This window comes from Stegodyphus dumicola, chromosome X2, assembly GCF_044657685.1.
Source record: "Stegodyphus dumicola isolate Sdum_Otavi_A_Nest chromosome X2, ASM4465768v1".
NCBI classification, from domain to species: Eukaryota; Metazoa; Arthropoda; class Arachnida; order Araneae; family Eresidae; genus Stegodyphus; species Stegodyphus dumicola.
In genome coordinates, this window is record NC_140781.1 from 36,302,166 (window position 1) to 36,317,369 (window position 15,204).

The 15,204-nt window shown below is 32.5% G+C and overlaps 1 protein-coding gene across 1 annotated transcript in view; it reads left to right on the forward strand.

The window, feature by feature from the left end:
* Positions 1–15,204, forward strand: part of LOC118182205 (uncharacterized) — a 45,839-nt gene that overhangs the window by 12,739 nt on the left and 17,896 nt on the right. Inside the window, exons 2-5 of the mRNA XM_035351523.2 lie at positions 1,661–1,762; positions 3,838–3,905; positions 5,080–5,142; positions 13,720–13,850. Of these exons, the coding sequence (XP_035207414.2) occupies positions 1,661–1,762; positions 3,838–3,905; positions 5,080–5,142; positions 13,720–13,850 (364 nt within the window). The remainder of the gene's footprint in view (positions 1–1,660; positions 1,763–3,837; positions 3,906–5,079; positions 5,143–13,719; positions 13,851–15,204) is intronic.

The following is a 15,204-nucleotide window of genomic DNA, read 5'->3' on the forward strand; positions in this document are numbered from 1 at the left end:
GTAAAGTGCCGAATCGCCCACTTATTTTTTTGCCGCTTTTTAAAAAGGTAAAAACAATTGGGTTTTTGTCAATTTTCTTTTACTTTTTAAGTGAAAATAGGTCGATGTGTACATAAAAAAAGTCAAGGGTGTGCGCAGTGCCATTTTTGTGCAATTCTGTTTTTTTTTTTTTTTTTTTTTTAAGTGAAAATAGGTCGATGTGCACAAGGATACCGAGTATGTGCAATTCTTAAAACGCTTCAAGCAGTGGGATTCTGCACTTTACTGAATGCCTGTTCATATTAAGCAAATTTACTCAAGGCCATAGCTTTCTTTGATAGAAATGTGTGGAACAGGAGTTGAATTCTCATTTCTTAATTTGTAATTATATACAGTCAAAGGTCGTTAATTCGGACACCCATAATCCGGACCTCAAAGCTAAAAACTTTCTGCGCATGCGCCGCGTTGACACATGCGCATAGGCGTTTATGCGTGCGCGTAAGACTTTTTGCGACTGCGCATATGCGTGTGCGCAAGTGCAGAATACGTTTTCGCGTCCGCGTTTTATGTATAACGGACGGTATAAGCTAAAATTATCTAATTATCTATTTCAGTTAATGTTGATGATTGCGTTGTTCCTTAATTTTCGAACTGGATCCGGCTTATTATTTTTTGCAGACTGTAAGAGCAATACTATAAAAGTAAACTTTAACTTTCGATTATGTCAAATAGAATTTCCGATTCTGGAGCTCCCAAAGGATCGTACAAAATGAAAGTATGTTTCGATGTCTATCAAACAAAAAGTGGAATTTCTGCAAAAAATGGATAAAGACATGAAGAATGTGACAGAGAGGTTAGTGAAAATGAAAAAATTTCGATTGACAAGTTAGTCGGTATTCTCGGCACAGCAATTAACGGGACTTGAACAGCGGAATAGAATTTCCGATTCTGGAGCTCCCAAAGGATCGTACAAAATGAAAGTATGTTTCGATGTCTATCAAACAAAAAGTGGAATTGCTGCAAAAAATGGATAAAGACATGAAGAATGTGACAGAGAGGTTAGTGAAAATGAAAAAATTTCGATTGACAAGTTAGTCGGTATTCTCGGCACAGCAATTAACGGGACTTGAACAGCGGAACTTTGTAACTGAACAAGAAATTATGTCTGTTTATAGAATTAAAGAGAAAGTATTATCACATAAAACGAAGCAACTTAAACAACTTACACTAAAAGAAATGTTTAATAAAGTAAATAAATAAATATTAAGCTTTTTTATTGTAAATTTTGATACCCTTTAGATCATAATTGTTCTTTATTTCATAAATTACGGTTTCATATTTTTAATTTTAGAATTTCTACATGCCATCTTATGAGATTTAAACTGATGATTTATAATCCGGAATCGCCAAAGTCCCGACGAGTCCGGATTAACGACTTTTGACTGTATATATATATTTGCCTTCCTCATACTTTTATTTCATTTTGTTATAGCTGGTTCCTGCATTTGTAATGACAGTCATCTTTTATCAAAATGCATGTGATATTGTCTAGCTTAATTAAAATTGTTTTAAAAATCCTTTTTTTAACAAGAGTAATTAAAAGAAGCATAACATTAGAATGTTATTGAACCAATATTATGTCCCTTAAAATACTGAGAATACATTAATTTATTTTTTACAGGTATTTGTCACACATGTGGAGAAAAAGTATCTGGTGCTGGTCAAGCATGTCAAGCAATGGGAAACTTATATCATACAAACTGTTTCATTTGCTGTTCCTGTGGTAAATATATGTACATTTGGAAAATATATTTAGTACTTTCTGATTATCTGCTCTCTCAGTTTCAACATTTGCTAAGGTTGTTTTAATGAATTTTCATATATGCATGTGACAACAGTCTACTCATGCATGTGCATACCGTACTTATGTTTTCTGTACACACAAATTTACATGCTTTATATATTTAACTTTCCTTTCACTTAGTAGCATCCGTTGTCTGTAAAAATCAGCCATACAAATTTTTGTCCTTTCATACTTCATTTGTTCACGTTTCTTTTGTTCTCATAAAATTTCTTGTTTTTTTATGAATAGCTTTTTTTTATTATTATTTATGAAAAGAACTATACTTATGAGCTGTAAAAATAGCCAGATGAACATTTCTTGCTATTAGTCATTGTCAACTTTTCACGAGGTTCATAGTTAGAAACATCCTTTTTGGTTTCCAAGTTTCTTTATTGATAAGCAAATTTAAAACTTTGATTTTGAAGTTGTAAAAATGAATTTTATAGAAAAGATAACTCTAATGATATAGAGTGTATGTTAATGTTTAGCCTAAAAGGGTTATTAGTCTCGAAACATGATTTTACTTTGTTTCAATTTTCATTCGATTCTATGCCATTTGGAAAAATGTAAATATTATTCTTTCATAGTTAATCTGTCTGTTATTAACAAACCAAATTATTTAAAAACAGTAAATGCATATCTTAAAAATACTATTTATTATTATTTTGCTTTTTAATCTAATTGATTTAACTAAAAATGCATTTATATTATGATATATCTGATTAAAAACACTACATATTTTTATAGAATTTCTTTACATATTTTTCACGTTTTAAATACACAGAATATATGCAGTGTTCCCATGTTAGTCTTAATGTGTATTCATCCAATATCCTATAAAATGTTTTTGCTATGCCACCTAGGCCATCTGTATTAAGTCCTCTAATAAATCATACTGACCGTTAAAAGAAGCATTTTGGGCAATCTTTAAGATCTGAACCTTTTCAGATTTTATTTCAAGAATAAATATTTTGCACTTAAAAAGTATTATTGTTGTATTTTATATTATACTAATTTGGTACTTTTCCGTTTTGCTGGCGCATAAAGTCACCAATATTGGTACAACTGATGCCAAACGGAACATCTTCCCTGGTAACCTTTTACACCTCATTTTCAAAACAAGTCACAGCCATTTCTTACCAGATTAATTGTTTCTTTCAATACTGGCATGCAATTACATAGAATATTTACAAAGATAATTAAATTTTATGCCCTAAGACCATTCATGGTAATTAAATCAATTAGGATGCAATCACATGTCAAAATCAGTCAAAAATATAGAAAAGGCAAAATCAAGCGTTAAATTCATTGGTTCTAATGAGAATGCACTAGCGAAGTGAAGCGCTGCAATTTTACATAATTTCTGAGTAAGCTATTTGTACCAATTGAAAGAATTCTTGCATTTAAACATGTATTCCAAATTAAGAATTAACTTGAAATTAATGTAGCTAATTACTGAGAGAATTCTATTTTTGTAGCGTAGTTTACGTGTGATGAGATCACTTGGGGTCACGTGATACGAACCAGCGAATCAGGATGTTGAACCATGATAGCAAAATAAATTCTTAAATTAATGTCTTTTTACAAATTTATTGGCTTTTTACAAAACTATAAACCATATTAAAATGTTTGGTGTTATTCGGTGTCGAGGGCCATAAAAAATCGCCAAACTATTGTTGATGCCAATGCTGCCAAAAATAATTGCGGCAACCCTAATAATTGCAGCAAGAAAGGAAGTATAATAGTAAATAACTATCTAAGATTGATGTTTTAATTTAGATGAAAGGTTAATTTCATATAATACTTTTTTATTATTATAATTTATATGAAAAAGGCTATAATTTATATGACTAAAGCAAGAACACATAAAAGAGAGTTTCTTGTATTTTGAGGGATTTGTTTAGCTTAAGGTTTTTGTGGGTGTTATTTTTAATTGTTATATGTTTAATTTTACCCTTTTATATTTTTTCATGAACAGAATGTATTCAAACAGTTTTTCATGTAATTATGTATAGGCCGAGCCTTGCGGGGAAAAGCATTTTATAATGTTCATGGGAAGGTTTATTGTGAAGAAGATTATTTGGTGAGTTTTAAATTATTAACTATGTATTTGTAAACACTTAATCCTTTTAGTAAAATAAGTACTAGTGTATTTGTACAGACTTTATGAGCCAATAAATGTGCACAGTTTATGGTGCAAATAATTTATTTCATAAATAGTTTCATTTAAATTGGTATATATTCTAAAACCAGTCAATAAACATACTTGCAAGTGGTTTTTGTTTCTTTTGCTCTGGAAGAAATTTTGCAGTGATCAAGAGACTCAAAGCAATCAATCTGTTCATTGATTTTGGGACACAAAAGAAAAATACTGAAGAAATAATACTGCAGTTTCTTCCATTGCAAGAACAACTTTGGCAAGCACATATTTTAAAATTGAGTTCTAAGTAAAAAAATACCCTGATTTGTTGGAATATAATAAATAGAACACATACTGAAATGGTTATGCTGGTAGTTAAAACTAATGAATTTTTATGCAGTTGGTAGTGAGAGTTCGGCACATTCTGAAACTGGTGATTTCTGTGTGGGTGATTTGTGATAATCCGTGATTACTGTAAAATAAATATAGAAGCTGTATTAGTAAAAAATTTTATATTTTATTTTCAAATTGTAACATTTTAAATATCTTGCCTATATATTGTTATGTATCTGTTAGCATCATATATTTACTTTGTTGTTTTTATAAAAGTTATGTGAAAACTAGCTTTATCTTTTATAGATAGTGTCAAAATTTGAGACTAGTTTTTATAAATTATCAAAACTGATGTGAACTTTTATGTTTTAATGGCTTATATTTTTTTATTTATATATTATATTTGGTACTTTTCCCGTTTTGCCGGCGCAAACGATAAATTCGCCAATAATGGTACAACTTATGCCAAACAGAATATCTTCGCTGGTAACCTTTTAGGCCTCATTTTCAGAACAAGTCACAGCCATTTCTTACCAGATTGATTGTTTCTTTCAATACTGGCATACAATTACATAGAATTTTTACATGATAGTTAAATTTAATGCCTTAAGACAATTCATGGTAATTAACTCAATTAGAATGCAATCACACCGCTCACCCGAAGGGAAAAATATAGTAATTGTAGTAGTATTTAGTATTATATATATTAATAATAGAATTTAATTTATCATTAAGCATGTAACTTTTAAGCTGCATTTGTTTAAGTGCTCTTTTTTTATTATAGTATTCAGGTTTCCAACAAACTGCTGAGAAGTGTGCGGTGTGTGGCCATTTAATAATGGAAATGGTATGTTATTAACATATTGCTAAATTACTGTGCAACACTCATTAAACAACTATATTAAAGCTTTTTAATTTAAATGTAAAACTTGAAACAGCTCAAACTGTTACAAAATTAGAAATTTAATGTATACCTCTGTGAGTTATTCACTTGATTCCATAGATTTCAGGATGAGGGATGACTTAATTCCTCAAGATGACATCTTTCTATTCAATCTGTCTTAAGTATTCATGTATAAAATTTCAAGTGGAAACTGATGAAAAAGAAAAGCACATATAGTACCTGAAATTAATATGTTTGTTACATTGTTGTTTACATAACTGAAAATAATTCAATTTTTATTACATCTATATATGAGCATCATTTATAGCTCATGCTGGATCTAAGACATAGGTTACCAGTGGGGGCAGTATCGCCGCCATTGGGACTATGTCAGGGGTGATCGTGACATGTCTTCATATTTAGGAAATTAATATAATAAAATACTTGGAAGATACTTACTCTTTCCATGAATAAATATTTTATCTAGCTATCTGAAAGTTATATCTTATTGCATAAATAAGCATTAAAATTTTAAATTGACATTAGGTATACTTGTACCTATTCGGTTTACTGTTAGTGACAAGTCTTTGCAAGCTGGTAAGTAAAAATGTGATTCTTGCAGTCAAGCAAATCTTGGCAAAAGTATATTTGATTTGTTTACTGTAGAAAGTGCACAGGCATCACAAACAACCCAAAACTTAAAATTGATGGATGCTCAAAGTCAAATCTGTGAGAGGCAGAGTTAGCTCTAGGAATATCGTATTATTATTGTGTGCTTTGCCAATAATCCATATTTGTGAGTGAAAATGGTACTGTTGAAAGAAAAGTTAATTTATTTAAACCATTGCAAATTGTGTATTTCAAAATGTCTGAATCTAAGAAGAAAGGCATCCAACGCAGTATTGAGCATTTGAAATATGGATTTATGCTCTCTCCTGCAAATCGATCATTACCTATGTGTTTAATTTGCCAAAACATCTTTTTAAAATGGCATGATAAAGCCTTCTGTGCTACAAGAACATCTGAATAAAATGCATGCTGATAAAAAGGTAAGGCCTGGAAAAGAAATATTTAAAGCAGCCAACTATATCAAACCTTTTTGCATCATCTTCTAAACAAGATGAGAATGGAGTATGAGCCTCATATTATATTTCATTGTCAGTTGCAGAAGTGGGACATATATGTATAGTTGGTGAGGAATTAATCTTACCAGCAGTCAGGAAATAAAAACTGTTTGTCTTCATAAGACATTGTTGGTTATCATCAGAAAAATTCCTCTGAGTAATAATTCGTTGCAAAGAAGAATAAATGAAATGGCTGAAGACATTAAAATAAATTTTGTGATTCCTTAAAGACTTGCAAAATTTCCACTTAATTCGATCAGTGAACTCTGTAAGATAACAATATTTCTTAGTGCATTTAACTTAAATATTTAATCATTGCCAACTGTAATAATGTCAACATAAGGTTACCATACTCTTAGTACTAATATAAAAAAAATGTTTGGGCATCACTGCATGAATCATTACTCGAGTTGTCATGCGTTGATAAACATGCAGCGATGAAAGCAAAATATAATAAATAATGATTTGCCAGGTTGTCATCAGGGATATAAAATATTAGTAGGTATAAAATCAGCAATGTCTCTGTCTAGAATGTTTTGGTTTGAGATGTATACTAAGCAGATACAGAGCCAAATTATTGATAACACAAATTTATGCTAAATTATTGTTTCTTTAACAAGGTATTTATTTAGTGCCAAAGGAAAATTAAGAATCAGGACTCTCGACATATTTCATCTATCTGCAGGTAAAACAATCAAATGCACATGTGTAAAGCATTAAAAAAAAGTTGGTGGTGGGTTTTGAGGTCCAGATTTTAGATTATTCCGAATATTCCAATCTCGGATTTTGTACTGTATATAATTTCACTGTCACATCATTTGCTATAATTTCATAGCCACAAGAGTTTTTATATTACATTGAGTTCATGCCCTGTAAATATCTGCTTAAAATCCCTCATAGTACTTATCACCTCCACCGAAACAATTCATCACATGACTAGTTAGTGTTAGCATTGCAGTATAATACCTCAGTTATTTTACCATACTTAGTGTGATACTATAATCTTGAATGGCAAAATAAGTTCCTAATAAAGCTCGTTTAATTACTCTGGAACTGCTTACAAGAATAAAAGTTATGAATAAAGCTATGAAGTTATGAATAAAGTATTCAAAATCTTAATATGTTCTGCAGATTATTTTTAATGAAAAAATTTTTCCTGCATATGTTTATGAACTTGAGTGAATTACTAGATGCTATAAAAATTTAATGATGATTTTAGTGATTTATTGATATAGGCTACGAAATGATACAACAGTTATATTGACTGCATTAACCATTGTAAGGCAATTATATGTTGTCATTGCTTTAATCTTCAGTGCATAAATGTTAATGTTTAGCTTATTTTATTGCATGAATGCAGCATGTAATACATGTAGAGAATGAAATTTTGTGTTAATTTACTGTTTAGGATATTGGTGAATTTTATAGCAAGAGGCAAAATAATTAAACATGCAGGTTTGTAATTGCATAATATGCTCATTCTTTCATAATTCAAGAGTAAAAAATTTCACTGCACAAAACACTTAATTTGAAATAATAATATTGATTACAACGGTAATCAATATTATTATTTCAAATGGCATGACACATGCAACTTGATGCATTCATTGGGGTTGGCCAATAACTATTAGTTATTTAGCCATCTCATTACTGAGAGCACTGCCCAAGGTACATCACAGGAAGTGACTGATTTTACATCAGCAAAAATGCATTTCCATTTCAGTTTTGATGAAAGGCAACCAAGGGCTTCTCATCCTTCTTTCCTCACCACCAAACCACTCGAGAGAACTTTTGGCTTGCCAGTATTTTAAGGGCCACCATGCCACACAAACACTATATGAGTTCATAGAAGGAGGGTTTGATGTACAAACATGGCAACTCTTCTTTGAGATTCAGATCACAGCCCTAGGATGTAACATTAACCACTATACCAATCAGAGTGATATATTATGTAATTGATCTTTGAAAAATCAAGGACTGCACTTCATGACTTTACTTATATTTGGCATTTCATTTTTAATAAATGTGTTAGACCTTTCTTTAGGTGCAATGAGGCATGACAGAACTTGCAGATGAACTACATAAAAGTATTAAAAAACAGGCCCACTTTATCAAGAAAAAGAAAAGGTGTTATGTAAAATGCATGTAGATATTAGTCTATTTTATCATTCATTTCTGAACAAATCTGTTATCCGGAATTTTTCATTTACAATGTGTAGTATTAGTAATATACATTGCTGACTCTTAAAGTTGCTACACAAGGAATGGCATTCAAAATCGACCTGAAATTTGAATAAAAGGTACAAACAACATGCTGAAATATTAAAATAATTGTGAATATTTACATTGTAGGGAAGAGAGATAGCAACTGGAAGCAGTATAAAGAGGTAGATTGGAATGCTGATTTTTCATTCAGAAACTACATTTACTGATTTTTTTTAATGCTAAAACTGTGAATTATAACATTTGGCAGATGCTGCTTATGTTAGCCAAGATCCAATTACTTGTATGAAAATTTGCTATTTGATGGGTCTGAGAATGCCACAGAGTGATATGTGGGATCTTAGGGTTGGATCGGTGTAGGATCTTTTCACATCAGTGCTGAAGATGACACAACATATTCTCTGAATCTTTATTAAGGATCCTACAACCACCATTGCATGACCTAGGTCAGAAAATTTGATGTGTTTCATGTCACCAAGTATCCTCATGTATGGTACATTGACATCTGCAGTGTTATGGATTTTCAGTAAGATAACACTGACTTTTCTTCTCTTGGTCTTATAGCTCAAGAATCAGATGTGCTTAATAATGCTGATAAACATGTAAATAGTGTGATGTGTTTTTTTTGGGGGGGAAGAAGAGTCCTGCTTTTGCATACTGCATCATCATTGTCATACCTGTGTAGAACAAAATGAATGTTGGAAGTTTGCATTTTTCTTCATCATAGGAGCCATCACTTAGATGGATGGTTTGTAGTGCCATCAGTTATACTTCCCAGTCATCTTTAGTTTGCATATCATTTATTTAATTAACTACTGTTACAAAATTATGTTTTAATGCATGTTCCTATGCCATATCTTTGGGGTCTTCATTACTCCGTCTTTCAACAGCACAGTGCAAGACCACATTTGTCCACACAGTACTATGTTTTCTCACCATTCAGTGTTTTTTGACTCCTGCCTTGGTTACAGAGAGACTGGCATCAAAACATCTGCCTCTGACATAGAATTGAATTCACTTGAATTAAATTATCTCAAAATTGCATCCAAAGTCCATGCTCAGCTGTATAAAGCTGTTATTTTTCCCATAGGCAGATGTTCTGCATGTTTATACTTTGAAATTATCCGAAATTTTAATTAACTGATGCTTCCATGATAATGTTTTTGTAAAATAAACATGATTCTATTGAGTCATGTATAGCAATTTTAATGGGAAGTAGTTTAAAAACATCTGCAGTGTTTTGTGTTATAAAGACAACACTGATGTAATTAAAAACAGATGATTTATCATATATATCCATACTTAGTGTATGCAGATTATTATATATATGGATATAGATATACTGTAGGTATATTTTGTTTTGTTATAATTTTTTTTATGTTTAGCTTGCTTCATTGTAAGAATATGCCATGCTCATATGTATAGTAGGAGAAATTGTATTAACATGGTGAAATTTATTGCCTGAGTGGTTAAAGCCATGGAAAATTGGTAGTTCATTCCAGGTTAATGCTTCTAGTAGTTTTCCGTCTGAAATCCTCGTTGAAAGCATCTTCCAGGGTTTGTAGCGGTCCTTACAAGTGCTTATAAGTCCTTATATTTGAAAATAAAATATAAAGGCCCTTATAGGTGCTTACTTTTTCTTTAAAGCCCTTATTTTTTTTGTTTTCAGTGCTTATTTTTTGCTTTGTGTGCTTTTTTTTAATAAACGCGTACGTTAATTTTTTCCCCGTACCAAAGCCGAAACTAAATAAACAACTTTTCTTCCTTATATGCAACGTCAGATGGTGAATCATACTCCTGGGAGTAGCTTTCCCCCTTTCTCTGCATTAACGTAACTTATGGTGCGTGCGAGAGTACAGACAGGTGCATGTCATTCTATTGGTCAAAGAATTGCAAAAACGGTAGAAAATTCTGGTACATTTGGTATTCTTTTCCTCCCACCTAAATACTACATACATTTGAATTTCTATCAAGATTTTAATAATTTGCATTCTCGTTCCACGTGATCAGTTCATATTCGTGTTTATTATGATCGTTATGCTTATATTATGAGCATATGCATGAATATTTATAATAATATAGTTGCAGTAGCTGGTGAAGTATAGATAAACTTCCAAAAAATGCGTGTGTTTTTACACAGATTAGCTTTCTAAGGAATAATATTCGGAACGGCTTAAATAAAAGAAAAGTAATCGAATAGTCAAAATAATTCCTGTTTTTATTCTTTTTTTTTCCAATACATTATACAGTATGGAGGTTGGGAGGTTCTCCCCTTTCTCTGCAAAATCTCTAATATTGAAGCAGCGGACTTTTTTTTGGACACCCCAGATTAGTAAGTGTCTTTCTTTTCCTTTATTTAGTTCTTTATTCTCCGAATACCAGCAGCTGTTGATTCCGTAATATCACATGCGCAAGAATTACGCCGCACGTATTGCACAGTAATGTTTGGGGTATTTTGCAGAGATAATTAACGTACAGTAGATGGACAAAAATATGGAAACACCTTGTGAAATGCATGTTTGAAAAGAAAGATTGATTTTAATGAAATATCTGTAGGTGGCGCTGGCGTTTTTGACTACTGACGCCACCTATACAACTTCGTAAATGTGCTAAACAGTTCAGTTGTTGTCGGAGTACTGTTATGGGAGGTTGTCATTGCATTATGTCAGAGTTAACACACTTCGAACGTGGGCAAATTGTTGGAGCACGTATGGTAGGTGCTTCCATAAGCAAGGTAGCCGAGGTGTTTAGTGTTTCAAGAGGTACTGTATCGAAGATTTATTCCGCGTATTTGAAAAGCGGAAAAACATCATCTGCTAAATCACAGCGCGGACGAAAGTGTGTCCTGAGTGATCGTGACAGACGATCATTAAGGGCAATTGTGACGAAAAATAAGAAGACCACAGCTGCAAAAGTTACTGCTGAAATGAATGTTGTGTTACCGAACCCTGTGAGTACCAAAACAATTAGAAGGGAGCTTCATAAACAGGGAATTGCTGGTCGTGCTGCAATTGAGAAGCCACTCGTCAGTGATACTAATGCCCGTAACAGGAAAAGGTGGTGTTTAAGTCATAAAGCCTGGACTATAGAGCAGTGGAAGCGAGTAATATGGTCTGACGAGTCTTCTTTCACATTGTTTCCCATTTCTGGCCGAGTTTACGTCTGGAGAACGCCATCTCAAGCCTATAATACAGACTGCTTGTTGCCAAGAGTGAAACATGGCGGTGGTTCTGTTATGGTTTGGGCAGCCATATCATGGTTCTCTGCTAGCTCCATGATAACTGTGTCAGGGCACATGACTGCCAAGACTTATGTGAACATTTTGGCCGATCAAGTTCATCCCATGGTACAAACTTTGTTCCCCAATGGTGATGGTGTCTTCCAAGACGACAAAGCTCCTGTTCACACAGCTCACATTGTCCAGGACTGGTTTTCTGGACACGAGGATGAGTTGTCCCATATCTCCTGCCCACCACAGTCACCAGACCTGAATATTATCGAACCTTTGGGGTCTACATTGGAATGGAAAGTGTGTTCTCGTTATCCACCGCCAACATCATTATCTGAACTTGCCACTGTTTTGCAGGAAGAATGGTATAATATTCCCTTGGCAAACATACAGGAACTGTATTTATCCATTCCGAGAAGACTGCAAGCTGTTTTGGATGCTAACAGGTTTCCTACACCATATTAAGCAAAGAAACATGTTTTTTTAAAGGTGTTTCCGTATTTTTGTCCAACCCCTGTATTTGACGGCATATAAGACGCACCCTTATTTAGACGGCCACACACAAGGAAAAAAGTTTCAATAGTGTGGTTTCTTTTAGTTCTCACATTTCATAAAAGCTAAATAAACAATTATTGAAGGCAATTACCTTCACGTATAAGACGCAGGTAACTTTTTTGAGACCAGATTTAGGAAAAAATGTGCATCTTATATGCTGTGAAATACAGTAATTTTGATGTTCAGTCTGAGATTTGTTTATGAACACTTAAAAGGAGTTTTACTGTGCTTTCTAAGCAGAATATTTCTCAGTTCCGTTATATTATTATTTTTATATGATGCACATATCGAAATGTCAAAATTATTTATTTAGCCGAGAAATCTATGAACGGCTACAATCTTCCCCACTCCTCTTTTTCCAGTTACTATACGGAATATTCGGCAATTTCCAAGTATGCGGGTTAGTTAAGCTTTACTGTTAAAGGATGACTGCACGAAGCAATTTCCCGTCTTCTGATTTCAGAAATGTGCTCTTTTTTACTTAAATTACTTTGCTTGGAATATATGTTAAGGGAAAACTGTTATGCAATGAAAATTTAGAAAATGTTCAGAATTTTGATTTAAGTTAAATTATTTAAATATTAATATGAGTGGAAAAATAAATTGTATTTATTAATAGGTGCCAAACAAATACAATTAATATGGCTTATTATTATTTATTTTTTATATTTTGAACTGAAATTTCATCATTAAATCTTGTAATATAGTTTTGTTCTGCATAGTTTTTTTTTTCTCTCTTTGTAAACTAATTCTGTAAATTGAACTGCCATTTAAAATTTAAAAAAAAAAAAAAAAAAGTTAGTTGTTTTCCATGGTTGAGGTAATGCTCATTCTCTTAATAAATATTGCATTGCTCATATTTTAAGTTACAAGTCTAATTTTTCTTTTAATTTTATGCAGTTGTGTATAATGTAATTAGACAGGTGCTTATTTTTTCCTTAAAATGTGCTTGAAAAGTGCTTATAGGTGCTTATTTTTTTAACTAAAATGTGGCTACGAACCCTGATCTTCTCACTTGAGCAGGCAGCCTTAGGGTGTGTTGTCATATTTAAATAATCTAGTCCTTGTTTTTAATAGAAAGCACAGTATTCATTAAAACTCCTTTCAACACTGATTTTGCCTAGTAAAAATATATGTGCATATTATGTCATATTATTTGATGTGCTACATCTAAAGAATTACATTTCTATTTTATGTATTATTAAAAATTTTTTTAGATAACTTCATTATGTTTTTGTCTTAATAACCAAACTACCAATCATAAAAATAATAGTTTCCCCCTTATTGAAATAGGTGGACATAAACTGTTGGTAGTTTTGGTATTAAATGCTGCTACAAATGGCAATTGTTATTTAAGCACTATAATGTACATTTTAATAAAAATTTAATGCCATATTAAAAATGTTACAGATATTGCAAGCAATGGGACGTTCATATCATCCTGGTTGCTTTAGATGTTGTGTTTGCAATGAATGTTTAGATGGTGTTAGGTTTACAGTTGATATGGATAACAAGATATATTGTGTAGAAGATTATCATATGTGAGTAAAGCTTTATTTTAGTTGAATTATAAAAATGTTAGTTTTAATTGTCTTTTTTATATATTGTAAAAATTAATAATTTATTCAAAGGATAATAAAGGGTGCGGTGGGAAAAGATAGATGATGTTTATTTGCAAAATGGTTGCATTTCTAGGAAGTGCAAACAAAAGCAAAATGTACGGCATATTCCTAAAAATAATGTCCCTGAGGTGTCCATTGTTTAATTCAAAAACGATTTGCACATTGCCAAACAGCACTCATTGTTCTTTGCACCATGTTCAGTGTGGTTTGTTTGATTGCATGTCGAATAGATTCGTGCAAATCAGCCAAGATTGCAGGTTGTGTCACATAGACTCTTGCATTAAATATCTCTACAAAAAGAAATAACACATCAACAAATCTGGCAAGCATGCTGGCAGCACACCATCATAGTTCTTAGAGCTAATTCTTCCTGGGAACATTCTCCCAAGTGTCGTCATAATTGCATTAGCTGTGTGCAGTGTGGCTGCATTTTGTTGAAATCAAACCTGTTTAAGATGGTACCATCTTGATTGTGGCATTTGGAAATTTTCCAGCATGGACATGTACTGAACACATGTAACATTCACAGTGTGTTCATCTTCATCTTGAAAAACATATGATCCAGTGATTCCATTCCAACAGACCATTATTTTTGGGCTATGAAGGGGCACCTCGTGAATCAAACTTGGGTTTCAAGTGCACAGTAACAATAATTGTGTTTATTGACACATCCATTGGCATGAAAGTGTACATCAACAGACTTGATTAATTTCTGCAGAAAGTTTACGTCATTTTCCATCATCTTGCAGTAGAATTGAATGTGTGCATTGTAATTTTAAGGATGCAACTGATGAATCAATTGCAGTTTGTATGGATAGAAGTATATGTCGTGGGGTAATACCCCTCGCACACTTCTGTGTAACATGTCTAGTGACATGGCATGGTGTTGTGTAGAATACCTGAGACTTCATTACCTTATTATATTTGCCTATGTGGTCACAGAATGTGGCTGACCTGGTGATTTCTTTACCATGATGGAAGCAGTGGCTCAGATATTCTTCACCCAGTTCATAATACTTCACCTGTCGGCACTTTCCCATTTTTCCCAATATGAAGATGGTGCCTGAACTTGCACTGTGTCATTGTTGCAGAGCTGTTATTTAAAAATCACTTAACAGCACAATGTTAATTAGATCAATGCTCCATAGCTACTGACAATGTGTGCAAGAAATTTCTCATGACTATACCTATAGGTTGTTCCAACGACTTACACTGCATGCCCACTAAAGCTTTTAACTTCTTAACAAAACAAAGCAAGAAACAACACACTAGC